Source organism: Xyrauchen texanus, chromosome 21 (assembly GCF_025860055.1).
Source record: "Xyrauchen texanus isolate HMW12.3.18 chromosome 21, RBS_HiC_50CHRs, whole genome shotgun sequence".
Taxonomy (NCBI): Eukaryota; Metazoa; Chordata; class Actinopteri; order Cypriniformes; family Catostomidae; genus Xyrauchen; species Xyrauchen texanus.
This window is the reverse complement of record NC_068296.1, coordinates 28,034,213-28,048,276: the sequence shown is the minus strand read 5'-3', so window position 1 is coordinate 28,048,276 and position 14,064 is coordinate 28,034,213. Positions and strand designations below refer to the sequence as shown.

Sequence of the window (14,064 nt, the reverse complement as noted above, 5' to 3'; positions counted from 1 at the left end):
ATATATATTTTTTTTATTATTATTATTTTTTTGCTTGTTTCTGTTGTGTTGCGGCTTTTTTGCGTTGTGTTGTGGCTTGTTTCTGTTGTGTTGCGGCTTTTTTGCGTTGTGTTGTGGCTTGTTTCTGTTGTGTTGTGAACGTATGTTTGCTTTTTGAATTTCGTTGTGTTGTGCACTACTGGGCCACCGTAGTCAACCCGTCTCTTGCTCCTCAGCCAAATCCATGCACGAGCCCCACGAACGGTCTTTTCATGAGTGCTGACTCCCGGAAGCAAGCGAGGCGAGCACGACACACTCTGCCTGTTAAAGCAAATCGCAGTACTCGCACCCGCCCTGCTGCAACACGAGAGCAGCGTGCTCTTACCCCCAAACAAACAACTGATGTGTGCCGTCTTCAGCTATAGAGCGAGAAGAGGGGAACACGCACCGTTTGCGGCTTTCAGTCATTTTCTCTTTTTTTTTTTTAAATATATATATATAATATTTTCTAAACAGAAGAGAAAAATAGAACAACGTTCACTGCACACTGCCTAACTGATTCTATCTCCTAACAGAGGAAAGAAAGTTTTGACAGGGTGTGTGAAACACACAGAAACAGAATCGCTCTGAAAAAAGAGTTTCTGACGACACCTGGTGACGTATCCATTTATAGCCTGGCCTCAGGTGCATCTAATGATTACATCAGCCGAGGCTATAAATTCCGGTCAATGTTCATTGACGTGTTCCACACATTAATCTGCTCGGCTCACAGCTAAAGCTGTTCCCCGTAGCGCTTAGTAGCGCAACATCGTAGTGAAGCTTTTTGTAAAGGGAACAACACTGCATAAGATATTCAGGTTTTTCAGAGAATGTATTTTTAACATGTGTATTTTGTCTTACTGTACTGACAGAGTTTTTATTGTCAAAACAAGTGAAAAAAATCTACCAGTGCTGAAGAAGTAATCCAAAGTATTTAGAATATGTTACTGACCTTGTATAATCTAATGGAATATGTTACAAATTAAATTTTACACCATGTAATCTGTAATCAGTAGTGAAATACTTCCAGCATAACTTGTAATGTATTATTACCATTTAAAAATATATCATGGGTTTTTCACTTTATTTAAAGCTTACCTATTTTAAATATTATATATTAAAAATTTTAATAAATTAATGACATGGTGTCCCGATTAATTAATCGCGATTAATCGCATATACAAATATTTGCTGAGAAAGCGCCTCATATAACAATAATTCAATATATAATGATGAAATTAATATACATAGTTATCTTTAAATATTAAATATATAATATAATTATTCTTATAGCAGAAGAGTCAATCATTGATAAAACAATATAAAAGTGGCTTTAGAATACAATGTATTGTTTACTACCATATTATTGAACATAAGTCAATCATTGGCAAACAGTTCACAGCAATCCATTTCACAAGGGAATTTGTCAATCAGTTGGAGAGTTATTATGAGGGCTTGTTTAAGAGCTGTCAATCTACACCTGTGTCAGATATATTTATTTTTTATAAACAAGCCAGGGGTACACATAGTACACAATACTACAGATGTATTTTACAATAATTCCAAGACATTATATTCATTACATAGTGCAATGGTTTTCAATGCTTTGGAGTTGTTGTAGGTAAAGAGTATTTAAATAATATATATATAAAAAATCTCCAAAATACTACTGCGTGGGTACATTCCCAAAAAAGATGAGTGGCAGATTTATCTACAGCATTACAGAAGGAGCAAAGTGGATCTATTTCAGGGAGCATGTTTCATAAATAAAGATTCACTGGGTAAAAACGGTTTAACCGTTTAAAGGACACCTCCTTGACCTTGTTGGTAATTAAATATTTGTGAGGTAAAGACCACACGATAATGTGACCACCTGGCTATTGCTCTGTTGCTTGTCAGCAGACCTGATTTTATGAGACCCGAGGGAGAGATAACTTACTATTATTGTACTAGGTGAATAAATATTGATTTTATATTAGATTAATTTTTGCAGTGATGTTAAATGTTAATGACGCCGCTGTGAACATCACTCTAATACAAACTAATTTTAACAGCTCAGACCTACTCAATGTAAATATAATGAAGTGAAAATAATAATCTAATCGTTAAAAAGCACATTTCCAAATAAGCACATCAATTCCATTATTAAAGACTAGAAAGATTAAATGCATTCTTACCAGGTTTAGTGCATATTGAATACAAATTTTTGTCTGATCTGGCTGCTTCGAGTAGGGCTTTCTCATTCATTATGACTGTAGCTCCTTGTCTCTGTCCACGCAGCGGTCATCATTGAAAACTCCCTCTCCACGAATGCGTTGGTGACAGGAATGCTCAAAGCCAAAGATATCAGAGCTGTCATGTTTAGGGCACTGAAATGATTCAGCAGAGCTGTTCTTGAAACTTCGGTGGCATACCCTGCACTCTCCTTTTTTAGGGTCACCTGTAACTGGTTTTAACCATGTATATATTTTCTCCAATTCTCTGTTATACGAACAAAGACACTTTTTCTTCTGCGGGACAGGTGGTCACCCTACCATACGACCTGCGTCAGACATGCTTGTGTCACGTCTCGGGTGTGTTGCGTCATACAATTCAAATGTTTAGGTCACTGTGTCAAGTAAATATAGTTTAAAGGGGTCATATAATGGTACATGCACTTTTTCAAGTTGATTGTACTGAAATGTGTGTTGGCTGTGCCTGTACACAACCATCCTATTATGATAAAAATCCATCCAGTGTTTTTGTTTTAATCTCCTCATATATTTTCCCCTGCCTCAAATCGAGCCGTTCGACCGTATGACGTCACACGGTCGGACGCCCCTCCCAGGATTGTTGATTGACAGCAGTGTTTCAACACAGACCCGCTCTCGCTCGTGAGCGAGCTGTCAATCATAGTCCGTCATCATTGTTGATACACTGGAGCAGAATGGCGCCTAAGCGATTGTGGTGTTCTGTTCTTCGGTGTAATAACGAACACAGCAGTCATTTTGATGTTCCTAAATCTGAACCGCTGAAGACGCAGTGGCTGAGTTTTGTTTACGATGGGAATATTCCCCACGAGCAACGTCAATGCGTTCATGTTTGCGCGAATCACTTTTCACCAGACTGCTTTATAAACGAGGGTCAGTATAAAGCTGGTTTTGCTAAGAAGCTGCTGCTGCAAAAAGATTCGGTACCAACTATTTATATTCCCTCTGCACCTCCAGAAGAAGTAAGTGTAACGTTTTATTAACCTTTATATTAATCTTTGCAAATCGCTTGCACGCTTCACAATGAATGTGGCTAATGTTTACACTCAGGGTACATTACGGCATGTTTTCCATAACGTTACGACGTTCTCAATATAATTCATAATCCCACGTTTATAATGAACAACGCGTTATGGTTATTGTGTTATTAAAAACTGTATACGGAGGGGCGGGGTGACCAAAGCTCATTATCATTTAAAGTCATATGCACTGAAACGGCGTGCTGAAAGCAGAGCTGTTTTTGAGCAGGTAAAATTAGTGTTTTCTTAAAATACTAATGAGAATTTTTAATAAAAGTATATTACAAAGTTTTAATTTAAACCCTAAAGATTCATATTAACTTGTACAAAAATGGCATTATATGACCCCTTTAATACTCAATCTTTAAACACATATTGAGATCCCTTAGTTCGCATTTGAACCCTTAGTAACGCATATCTGTGTTGTTTTCTTCACTGTATAAACTGTGTGTTGCTCACACAGCTGAAATTTCACTTACTGCCCTCTGAAGTATACAGGTGGTACTACAAGCATGTGATTTAACTCCTGCACATAAAATGGGATGTTGTTTATGTTATAATGCATTATACTCTAAGGCAGGGTTCGGGAACATTTTTTCACTAAGGAGACCATTTTTTAATTTTTGGTTGATGCATTTTTTTTTTCAAAAGAGCCATACCACAAACGAATAATTTACTATTTTCAAAAACAACGTTTTTCAATAAAATAAAATGTTTTTTTTATTACCCATAGACTACTCAAAAACAAACAAATATGCAAAAATGAATAGGTAACATGGCACTATGGAATTGAGTACATGCATTTGTGTGGGTCTCCATAAAATTCATTTTACAATTTTTCATGAAAAATATAACTTCTGTTTTGGGCTGGGCGATGTCTAAAAAATATTTTAATGATAATCACATTTCAAATATCGTGATATCCGGTTTTATGGTCAACCCCCAATGTCAGTGAATATTTTTGCTTTATCGATTTTGCTATTGAAACACAAAAAAACTTAAACAAAAGACATTTCTAAATTAAAATTGTACTTTAATTGAAACGAAAAAAGCAATTAAAATAACGAAGTGATTAAAAAATATTTTATATAACCACCTCCCCAAATCCAAACATTTACCATCTTCAACGGCTCCATTCGTCATCACGCAAGTATCACAACAGGTGAAAAATTACTTATAGCCTACAAATTAAGATATAAAGACAATTATGAATGTAAAGATATGTATAATAATCATCATAATAAATAAGCCTAATAAAATCCCTTGTGTTCCCAAAATTTTTTGCCAAATGTGTGTACTTATCGAATATGTTTCTATTGAGTTTTGGTAATACAGTTAATGCTGCCTAAAGAAAAGAAAATAGAACTCAATTATAGGTTCAAGGTGAACGTGTCTTTTAATTTTATGATTTAAAATTTAAATGTATAAAATAATCACTTTCGTGTTTGTTTCATTAATACAAAGATACCTGTATATATTACTGAACCTTCAGAGTTGCGTTCGCAATGTGTAAGAGCAAACCAAACTCAAAGTACCTCACGAGATGTTCGGAGATCATTTGCATCATTCTTATAGACTATATTATTCTTCCAAACAGTTTTCAGACAAATGAAAAAGAGAAAAAAGAGTGATAACTCTTTACATGTGCTTGCTCCACGAGACAGGGTCCCGCTGCACACCTCTGAACAAACAGCTAACCAGACACAAGCATTGATGTCTTTTCATTTGTCTGTTCATACAAATATAATAAAGTGTGTTTCTTCAAGCGCATGTCTTTGTGATTAATAGCATTTATTGTCATGTGTCACTCCGAGACACCCACCTGTTGTGGGTAGATGAGCAAAATTACTCGCACGTGAAATACCTGCATTTGAACGAGGAGTTCGGAAACTGGAATGAGCCTTGTCACATTTTGCAGATGGCAGGTGCTATTTCACACCTTGGGCACACATAAAAAATAACAAACATTTGTAAAATCACTTGTAGAAAATGATATTAAAAGCTAAGATCAATAGTTATTGGCAAATAATGCCCAGTACAATATGCATGTGCATGTCTTGTAGAAGTGCTTTCATTGCACTCATGAACAGCAGAGTTCCTTGCACATGTATCAAATCTGTCCCTTTTCTTTCGTCTGTTCTTCAAAATATAATCATGTTTCGTCAAACGCACGTCTTTGTGTCTAATTTCTTGTAATATATCACTCAGAGAAGTCTTACAGTTCCCCTTTCACAGTGGCTGGTATATCAGGAAAATACTCTGCATGAAAATACGCATTTGACGGGTGTTCATTTCAAACCTTGTTCACCAGGAGGTTCACCAGTGGGTGCAATTACACCCACACTTTCTGCTGGAAAATTATCTCTAGAAAGTTTTAAACAATCATGTGTTTGTGAATGGTGAGCCACTTGATTTTTAACAAAGAGCCACTTGTGGCTCGTGAGCCATAGGTTCCCGACCCCAGATCTAAGGTATAATTATGATTATTTATAAAAATATTACTCTGATCAGAGATTTTGTGGCACCTTTTTTCAGTTCTGGGGGAACCCAGTTTGGGAATCACTGCCATAAAAGCACCACAAAATGACATGGTTTCTGTAGCTATATATCTATATTAACTTTTACAACACTATTGGGTTGGTTTAGGTTAAGGTTGAGGGTAGGGAGGGTTGTTTTTTGTTTACTTTAAAACTCCAATTTTCATGATATCATGCTGCAAGTGCACTAGCCTCTTGGCTAATGGTATCCACTCCAACTAGTTTCTTTTATTTTTCAAGTAGTGCATATCCAGTCATAAATAATGATTACAAAGGGAATAGGGGTTTTATTAAATCACAAAGAGAGAAAAGTAAGCCAGCAATTGTATTATTCATGAATGGGTAATCTAATACTGTATGAAATGTTTACATTTCAGATAGTGAGACTGATGATTTATGCTCTGTGTTTAAAATGTATTGAATATGTGTTGAATGGACGCTAGAAAGCAGCTGTTGAATTTCATTTCTGAAATTCTGTCTGTACATCTAAAGCAGTAGTTCTCAACTGGTTTTGCTTTAGGACATAAATTGGCAACCCAACACAGTACCAAAATTATTTATTGCATTGAAGTAAACAAAAATCTCTTCAGGATCAAACATTACATTTATTAAGATCACCAGGAACTGCACTGGATGTGGATTATTGAATGTTTGATTTCTAAGTCTCTGGCGGATTCATGCTCTTGGCAGCCAATAATCCATAGCACAAAACACATTCTGGGTGGCACAAACCATGTTTACCCTTGCTACCTGAGTCATATTTTATTTCACCTTAGTATAGTTTTTTCTGGTTTTTAACCTGTCCATGTTGGCATCTGTCTAATTTGGCTACTTTCCACCAAGTGATAGAAGAATTTGCACCAATATAATGTAGAGTTTGATTGGGCACACAGCCTTTGGCGTCAACAACAACATTTATGGGTTGTCTCTTCTACTTTAAAAAATATCCTAAAAATGTGTAATGTCATGTTTAGATGCATTTTATTATTTGAATTTCGAATTTTCTTTTTCATGCTGTCTGAATAGACTTATGACCCATTTTTGAATTGTGATCCACTGGTTGAGAACCACTGGTCTGGAGTTTGTACTATGTAGGACTGAGAGGAGGAACACGACTGTATATACAAAGATGGTTGCATGTGGGGTATGTGATTGTCAGAAAGAATCGCCACTTCTCTCCAGCTGAAAGAGTGATTGATGGAGAGCAAAAATTGTTGTGAAAGAGTAATAATGTTGCTAGGCGTAAAAGAGGGAATGACAGTAAGATGAACTGAAAGGTTGGTGCTGCCTGGCTGGCTGGCCTTACTAAAGTAAAACAGCAATCTAAAAAAACATCTCTCCATTTTCCATTGACTTAAAAGCCACAGCAATGCAATTTCCAAAGCAAGTTGATTTTTTTTTTTATTCTTAATAAAGACAAGCTTTGCTTTTTAAGTAGAAGGCAACCAGAATTTGACATAATTTACTAGAAAAGCCCTCAGCAGAATCACTGTTGTCTCCCTCGCTATAAAAGCAGCATTTTGTCTTTGTATGGACGGCAGATTATGGATTTGTTTTTCCATTAGAATTGAAATACTTTAACTTTGGCCCTTTGTTCCCAATTGCATTTGGCCATCGTAAAGTACTCTTATGACAATGACTGGAACAAGACTACTTAAAAAATATCTATATATGTGTATGTATAAAAAAACATTTTATATTCTTTGAAAGTAAAGAAATACACATGTATAAATAATTAGAATAAATACAATACATCCAATGCCAAATCGTTTTGTAGATTATGTAATTTATTTAAGTACATGGTGTTGCAGACTATATGAATGCTTTATATAGAAAAATTAAAGTTCTGTGAATTAATGATGAGTATGAACAATGTCAAGAATTGTGTCATTCTAAAAAAGCAAGTATTTTCATCTTAAAAGAAAAGTTGTCCCCAAAATGAAATGTTATTATGTAATTACTCTCATGTTCCAATCCTGATATGTGTGCTCCAAAAAGGACTTAAAATATACCCAACATACTCTCATGAGAATTCGTCACAATACTGTGAGGTGGTAAATTCGTACCAATTCATACGACTTCATTCGTTCGAAAATGTAAGACTTATACATCAACCAATCACATACGCTTCACAAATACGCATTAGGAACCCAGAAGTGTCACTTTCTTCCGTATTACACACGGCTTTTTACAGTAATATCATGGTTATGTTAACACACTGGGAAGGGTAAGGTGTTACACTATGTGGTCAGGTTTAAGGATGGGATTTTGGTTAGGGTTAAAGTTACAAAACACAATTTTAGATTAACACTGAACAAACGCCACACGGGGAACTAAAAGGACATGAGGGAAGCGTCTCTCATTGGTGGGTGTATAGCTTATACAATTTTGTACAAATTAACAATTTTTCCAAAGCGACTTACAGTACACTTATTACAGGGACAATTCCCCCGAAGCAACCTGGAGTTAAGTGCCTTGCTTAAGGACACAATGGTGGTGGCCGTGGGGATCGAACCAGTGACATTCTGCTTAACAGTTATAAGGTTTAGTCCACTACGCCACCACCACTCATATAATAAATGAGTGGTGGTGGCGTAATGTGGAAATAATTTTAGTGAATAACAACTAAATTAATTTTGCTTTGTTCGGCTTGCAAATCTATATAACATATGGCTGCAGAAGACTTGGAATATAGTTTATGAGTTGTATGGACTACTTTTATGATTTGTTTTGTTTTTTTGTTTTTGTTGTCCTTTTTAGAGCCTGACAGACTTGGTCGCTATGAATTGTCGTTCTATGAAAAATAACTATACATAAAAAAGCATACATAAAAAGAAAACTAAAAAAAAGGAAAACTGTTTGCATTAGTCACATTAGTCACAAGTATTGTGGCACAAGATTGTATGTGTGGTATTTTCAGTAATTGAATAGAAATTTTTCATTCTGTTTTCCAGGCTGTGTGCATTAGAGCACAAGAAGAGGAAGACAAAATTGACTGTATACCAGGATTTCAAGAGAAAGAATACAGAGTGGAGTACAATGGAGGGTTCCTCAAAGATGTTCCTTTGCTGCAAGGTATGTTAATGATGTCAACAGAATTGATTGGGAAGGTTTATTAGTAGAGTTTGCTTGTGGATCTTGTCATACCATCTCGCTCTCATTTCTGGTAGTACATCTGTATGAGACACATCTGCATGCCAGCTGAAGAGGGAACAGTTCTCCAGGGCTTTGATGAATGTTGATTGTTCATTATTCTTTTTAGCATTTATCAATACTTTCTCATTTATATAATAAAAAGACAAATAAAAGCTGCAGTGTCCAAACAAAACATCAAAATGCTCTGGTCCTCAATTAATTATGTTTGATTGTGTGGAAATTTAAAAAGTTGATGTGATTCCTCTCTTTTTAGCTTGAGAACTGAAGCTGTGGTGAGAACTTTCTGTATTAAGACTAACATTGAGATTCTGGCAGACATGTAGTGCAAAGATGATGGCATCTTGACACTTTCTTTGTGTATCATACTCTCTCCAGGGCAGTTAAGACAGATATCTTGAGAACACTTTAGAATAGGCAACCTGTACTCTTACCTCATCAAACAGGACAAAAAAAAGCAAAAAATAAAGGCAAAGGAAAATAAATTTTAAAGCTGATGTGTATAATGTTTTAGATGTTAAAAAAAAAATTATTTGTATCCCAGCTGAACCCTATAAGGCTGTGCACATCATATATGTTACATGATTTTCTGAAGCCTCTACATCATCGACATGATCAAACCTTTGCTGAAAGACCTATATGCAATGCACTTTGAAATATTTTACTATAACCTATAAAAAGATTTTAAAATTTCACTTTTTAAAATGTAATAGTGTTTGGTTCATAAAAACATAAAATCATTCATATTGTATTTAATGTTTTGAATTGTGATGTCATATACACTGCATAGTAAAAAAAGTTGCATACTCTAATATTTAGTTGGACCACCTTTAGCTTTGATTAGGGCATTCTTTGTGGCATTGCTTCCACAACCTTATGCAACGTTACAACACATTTATTTCCATCTAGAGATGCATTAATTTTTGGCCGAGATCTTGTATTGATGATGGGAAAGTCTTCTCCAGCACATAACAAAGACTTTCAATGGGGTTAAGGTCAGGACTCTGTAGGAGCTAATTCATGTGTAAAAATTATTCCTCATGCTCCCTGAACCACTCTTTCACAATTTCAGCATGATGAATCTTGGCATTTTTGTCCTGAATTATGCCTGTACCGCCAGGGAATAAAAAATCAATTTATGGGATAACTTGGTCATTCAGTACATTCATGTATTCAGCTGACTTCATTTTGTTGCCGTATAACATTGCTGAGCCTAGACCTGACCAATTGAAGCAACCCCAGATCATAACACTGTCTCCAGAGGCTTGTACAGTGGGCACTATACATGACGGATGCATCACTTCATGCACTTCCCTTCTTACCTTGACATGCCCATCGCTTATGAATAGGGTATATCTGGATTTATCAGACCACATGACCTCTTTCCATTGCTCCACAGTCAAATCTTTATGCCCTTAGCAAATTGCAAGGTTTTTTTTTTCGAATAGCCTCACTAACAAGTGGCTTTCTTGTGGCCAAAGATGTTTAGTCCCAATCCTGTAAATTCTCGTCGCATTGTTCATGTGGAACTGCTCTTACTTTAACTATTAAACATAGCTGTGAGTTCTACTGTTGATTTTTTTTAAGATGTGACTTCAAGCGTTTTAGTGATCTCCGATCTCGATCATTCAAGATTTTTTTCAGACCACATTTCTTCCGCAAAGCTGATGGTTCACCACCTATACTGCCATGTTTTAATAATGCATTGGACAGTTCTTAACACAATTCCAGCAATTTTAGCAATCCTCTTAATTGTTTTCTTTGCTTGATACAGGACAATAATTTGCCCCTTCTGAAACACATATTTTCCATGATCATGGGATATGTCTTCCGACATGGTTGTTTAAGTAATGAGAAACATATTAATCACTGCAATAATGATCCAATCATAGGCTCTTAAGAATCTGGTTATTTAAATCAAATTGGCAAGTGTATTTATATAGACCAAGGAGAGGAAGTTGTCATGGCCAAACTCCCAAACATTTGGTTTATCTGAAAAGCTTCAGGTGTCTCTTAAGGTCCCCCAAGATTTACTACTAAGTATGGGCTACTGACCAGCCAAATACTACTTGCTTAATCTCAGGAACCACCCTGTTATTGGAAACTTTCACTCATTGATTAAATGAATCATAGCTGACCGTGAATTGTGAATGTGTTCAATGGCATCTGCTACTGTAAACTATTGTGTTTGAATGATGCTGCATTCTAGCTCCAAGATGACGAATGAAAAAATACTGAGTGCACCTTTAAGCTTTATGGTTTTAATATGCAGACAAACTAGCCATTTGTAAAGTTGATTTCACTTAAAAGTGTAAGTACTGTAGCGCTGTGGTGCTTTCATAACACTGCAACATTGGCTTAACCAGTGGGGTGAGTTTATGTGGGACTATATGTTTGTACAACTAAACGAGATGGGGGGACATTTTTGGAATTTGTTTTAAACGGTTATTATTTTTGTAGTTCCGTATGGTGATGCTAGTAGCGCAATTGCACACTTCAGCTTTGAAAACTCCTTGAAATGGCTACATAAGTGCAGTTTTCTTTATTGTTGGTTTATTTTCTAATGAAAACACTGTTGTTTGGAATATATTGACTAGCCTGTCGCTTAAAAAATAAAATAAAATCCAATATGTCTATGTCACAGCCATGAGCCATTGGAGACAATTATTGGAGACAATTTTGTATAGTCCAACATGAGTCCATCGATATTTTGTCTGGAGGAGAAACACTATAAATGATTAAATTCTGCTAAAAGTACATTTTCTTAACTGTTAGGAGTACACATATACATGAACTGAAAGCCACAAAAAGGGACTGCAAGACAGCAATCTTTTCCTCATAGGTCTTTGCATTCACACAATAAAACTCTCCGGAGACCCCAAGAATCAGAGTGATTAATTAAATTACAGTCAAATTACACATCAAGCATGCACGTCCAACAGGATGCTCTTACACTGCCTTGCACAAAACTGGCAACACAAGTGTTTGGAGAGCAACAACATATTTATCAGTTCTTCAGATAAATGATAAACAATATGTTGCCTGATGGGAATGAAACATGCCCACCCCTCAAGCCAAGCATGAGAAATGAATATAATCAGAGTAATAAATGTAATCCACTATATGGTGTTCACCACAGAGATATATAGAGTTCCTTTACTGTTTGTGAATACAAATCAGACAGGGGACCAGACATGCTGCAGAGGTCAGTGCTGCAGTGAGAGCCAAGCCGACAGTGGCTTCACTCAAGCAGGAAAAAATACATGTGTTAAGGGTGTGTACTACACGGATGTGGAAAATCTGTAGAGCTGATATGATTGAACCTTTAGTTGCAGACATTTTTTATATTATTTTATTATTTTGCTACTTTTTTATTTAAAAACTGAAAAAACTATAATATTTTATAAAGTTATTGTAATTAATATTATAATAATATTTTGAGTATCGCTTTAAAAAAGAATATATCCTGCGTAGGCGCCCACATGGCCCTCAAATGAGTCAGTGATTTGTTTTTGTACTGGTTAATTTGCTGAATGAACTGATTCGTTATCATAACACTACAACATTGGCTCAACCATTGGGTGAGTTTGAGGTGGGACTATATGTTTGTACCACTAATGGAGATGGGGGGACTTTTTTGGAATTTGTTTGAAAACATTTATTATTTTTGCAGTTCCGTATGGTTATACAGGTAGTAGCGCAATTGCACACTTCAGCTTTAAAAACTCCTTGAAATGGCTACATAAGTGCAGTTTTCTTTATTGTTGGCAAAGTTCCTATTGAAAACACTGTTTTGTGGGATATATTAAATAGCCTGTTGCTTTAATAAATAAATAAATGAAATCCAATATGTCTATGTCAGAGCCATGAGCCATGATTTGCTTCTGGGATATTGGGGAGCGACATTCTTATACTGGGGAGCACTTTATTGGAGACAATTTTGTGTAGTCCAACATGAGTCCATCAATATTTTGTCTGTTGTCCAGGAAGAGAAACACTATAAATTAAAACACTAAAATGAGTCAGACCTCCCAATGCTACATGTGTGAGAGAGAGTGGACTTTTTAGGCGAGTTTGTTTGATTAAGATCTCTTGGCTGTTAAGCAGCACATACAATACAATATGACACAATATTAAGTGTATATAGCAATGTGTAGGGGTGGGGTTACAATTTCAGAGGTCCCAAGCAACTGTCTAACTGTGGGCACCCAGTACGGTGCAATATGGCTCAAAAAATATATCGATACAGATTTTCTGATTCAATTACGATTCACAAGCTGTCTATTTGATTCACTTCTAATTTCGATTAAATTCTGTATTGATTCATATGGGTATATTTCAGTTGTCCCTTTTGCTTACATATTAAAGAAATTATCTCCCTCTGTGAATTATGCAGGAAATCTTCTAACTAGTTACAATATAAAAAATATACATTTTACTAATTATATATTAAATGGGGTTAGTTTTAATAGTTAATAGTTTTTCATCATTTTGGTCACATTTTAGCTATTTAAAAATGAACAAATCAATGTATTTAATCAATAAATTAGTGCTGTCAGTCAATATGTTTTTATCGCAATTAATCACAGATTTTGAAAGTGCTGAAACTTGACACAATATACAGTATATACTTATTTTCTTGTCAAAATGCATTTATTTCCAACAATAAGTAACAATATAATGCTTTATTAACATTTTCCAAACTAAGCCTTTCACATGAAATGCACAAAAATATCACCAATTCTAGTTATTAAATGTTTCCCAAAGTCTAAGTGTGAATTTGACAAATTGAAAGAACTAGTTTCCCCATATTTTGCATATTCATTGCAATGCGCATTAAATCACTTAATAGACACAGTAGACTGTGGCTATCTGCTTTGTTACATCAATCGTGAAGCTTCGTTCATTATTCGCATCAGAGCGTCAATGGCAGCGCCAAGCTTTGAACTCACCATGAAAAGTGCTTCCAGACAAAAACGTCTCATTCTGCGTTTTGATAATAGTTTAAACTTGATTTACTTCTGTGGTAATTAATATGCACCTCACAAGTCCCATCTGGGCTTGCTTTGTACATCATACAGTGCTAAG

The 14,064-nt window shown here is 35.5% G+C and overlaps 1 protein-coding gene across 1 annotated transcript in view; it reads left to right on the top strand.

The window, feature by feature from the left end:
- LOC127661937 (cadherin-13-like) overlaps positions 1-14,064 on the top strand; it is a 562,582-nt gene that overhangs the window by 136,572 nt on the left and 411,946 nt on the right. Inside the window, exon 2 of the mRNA XM_052152905.1 lies at positions 8,778-8,898. Within this exon, the coding sequence (XP_052008865.1) occupies positions 8,778-8,898 (121 nt within the window). The remainder of the gene's footprint in view (positions 1-8,777; positions 8,899-14,064) is intronic.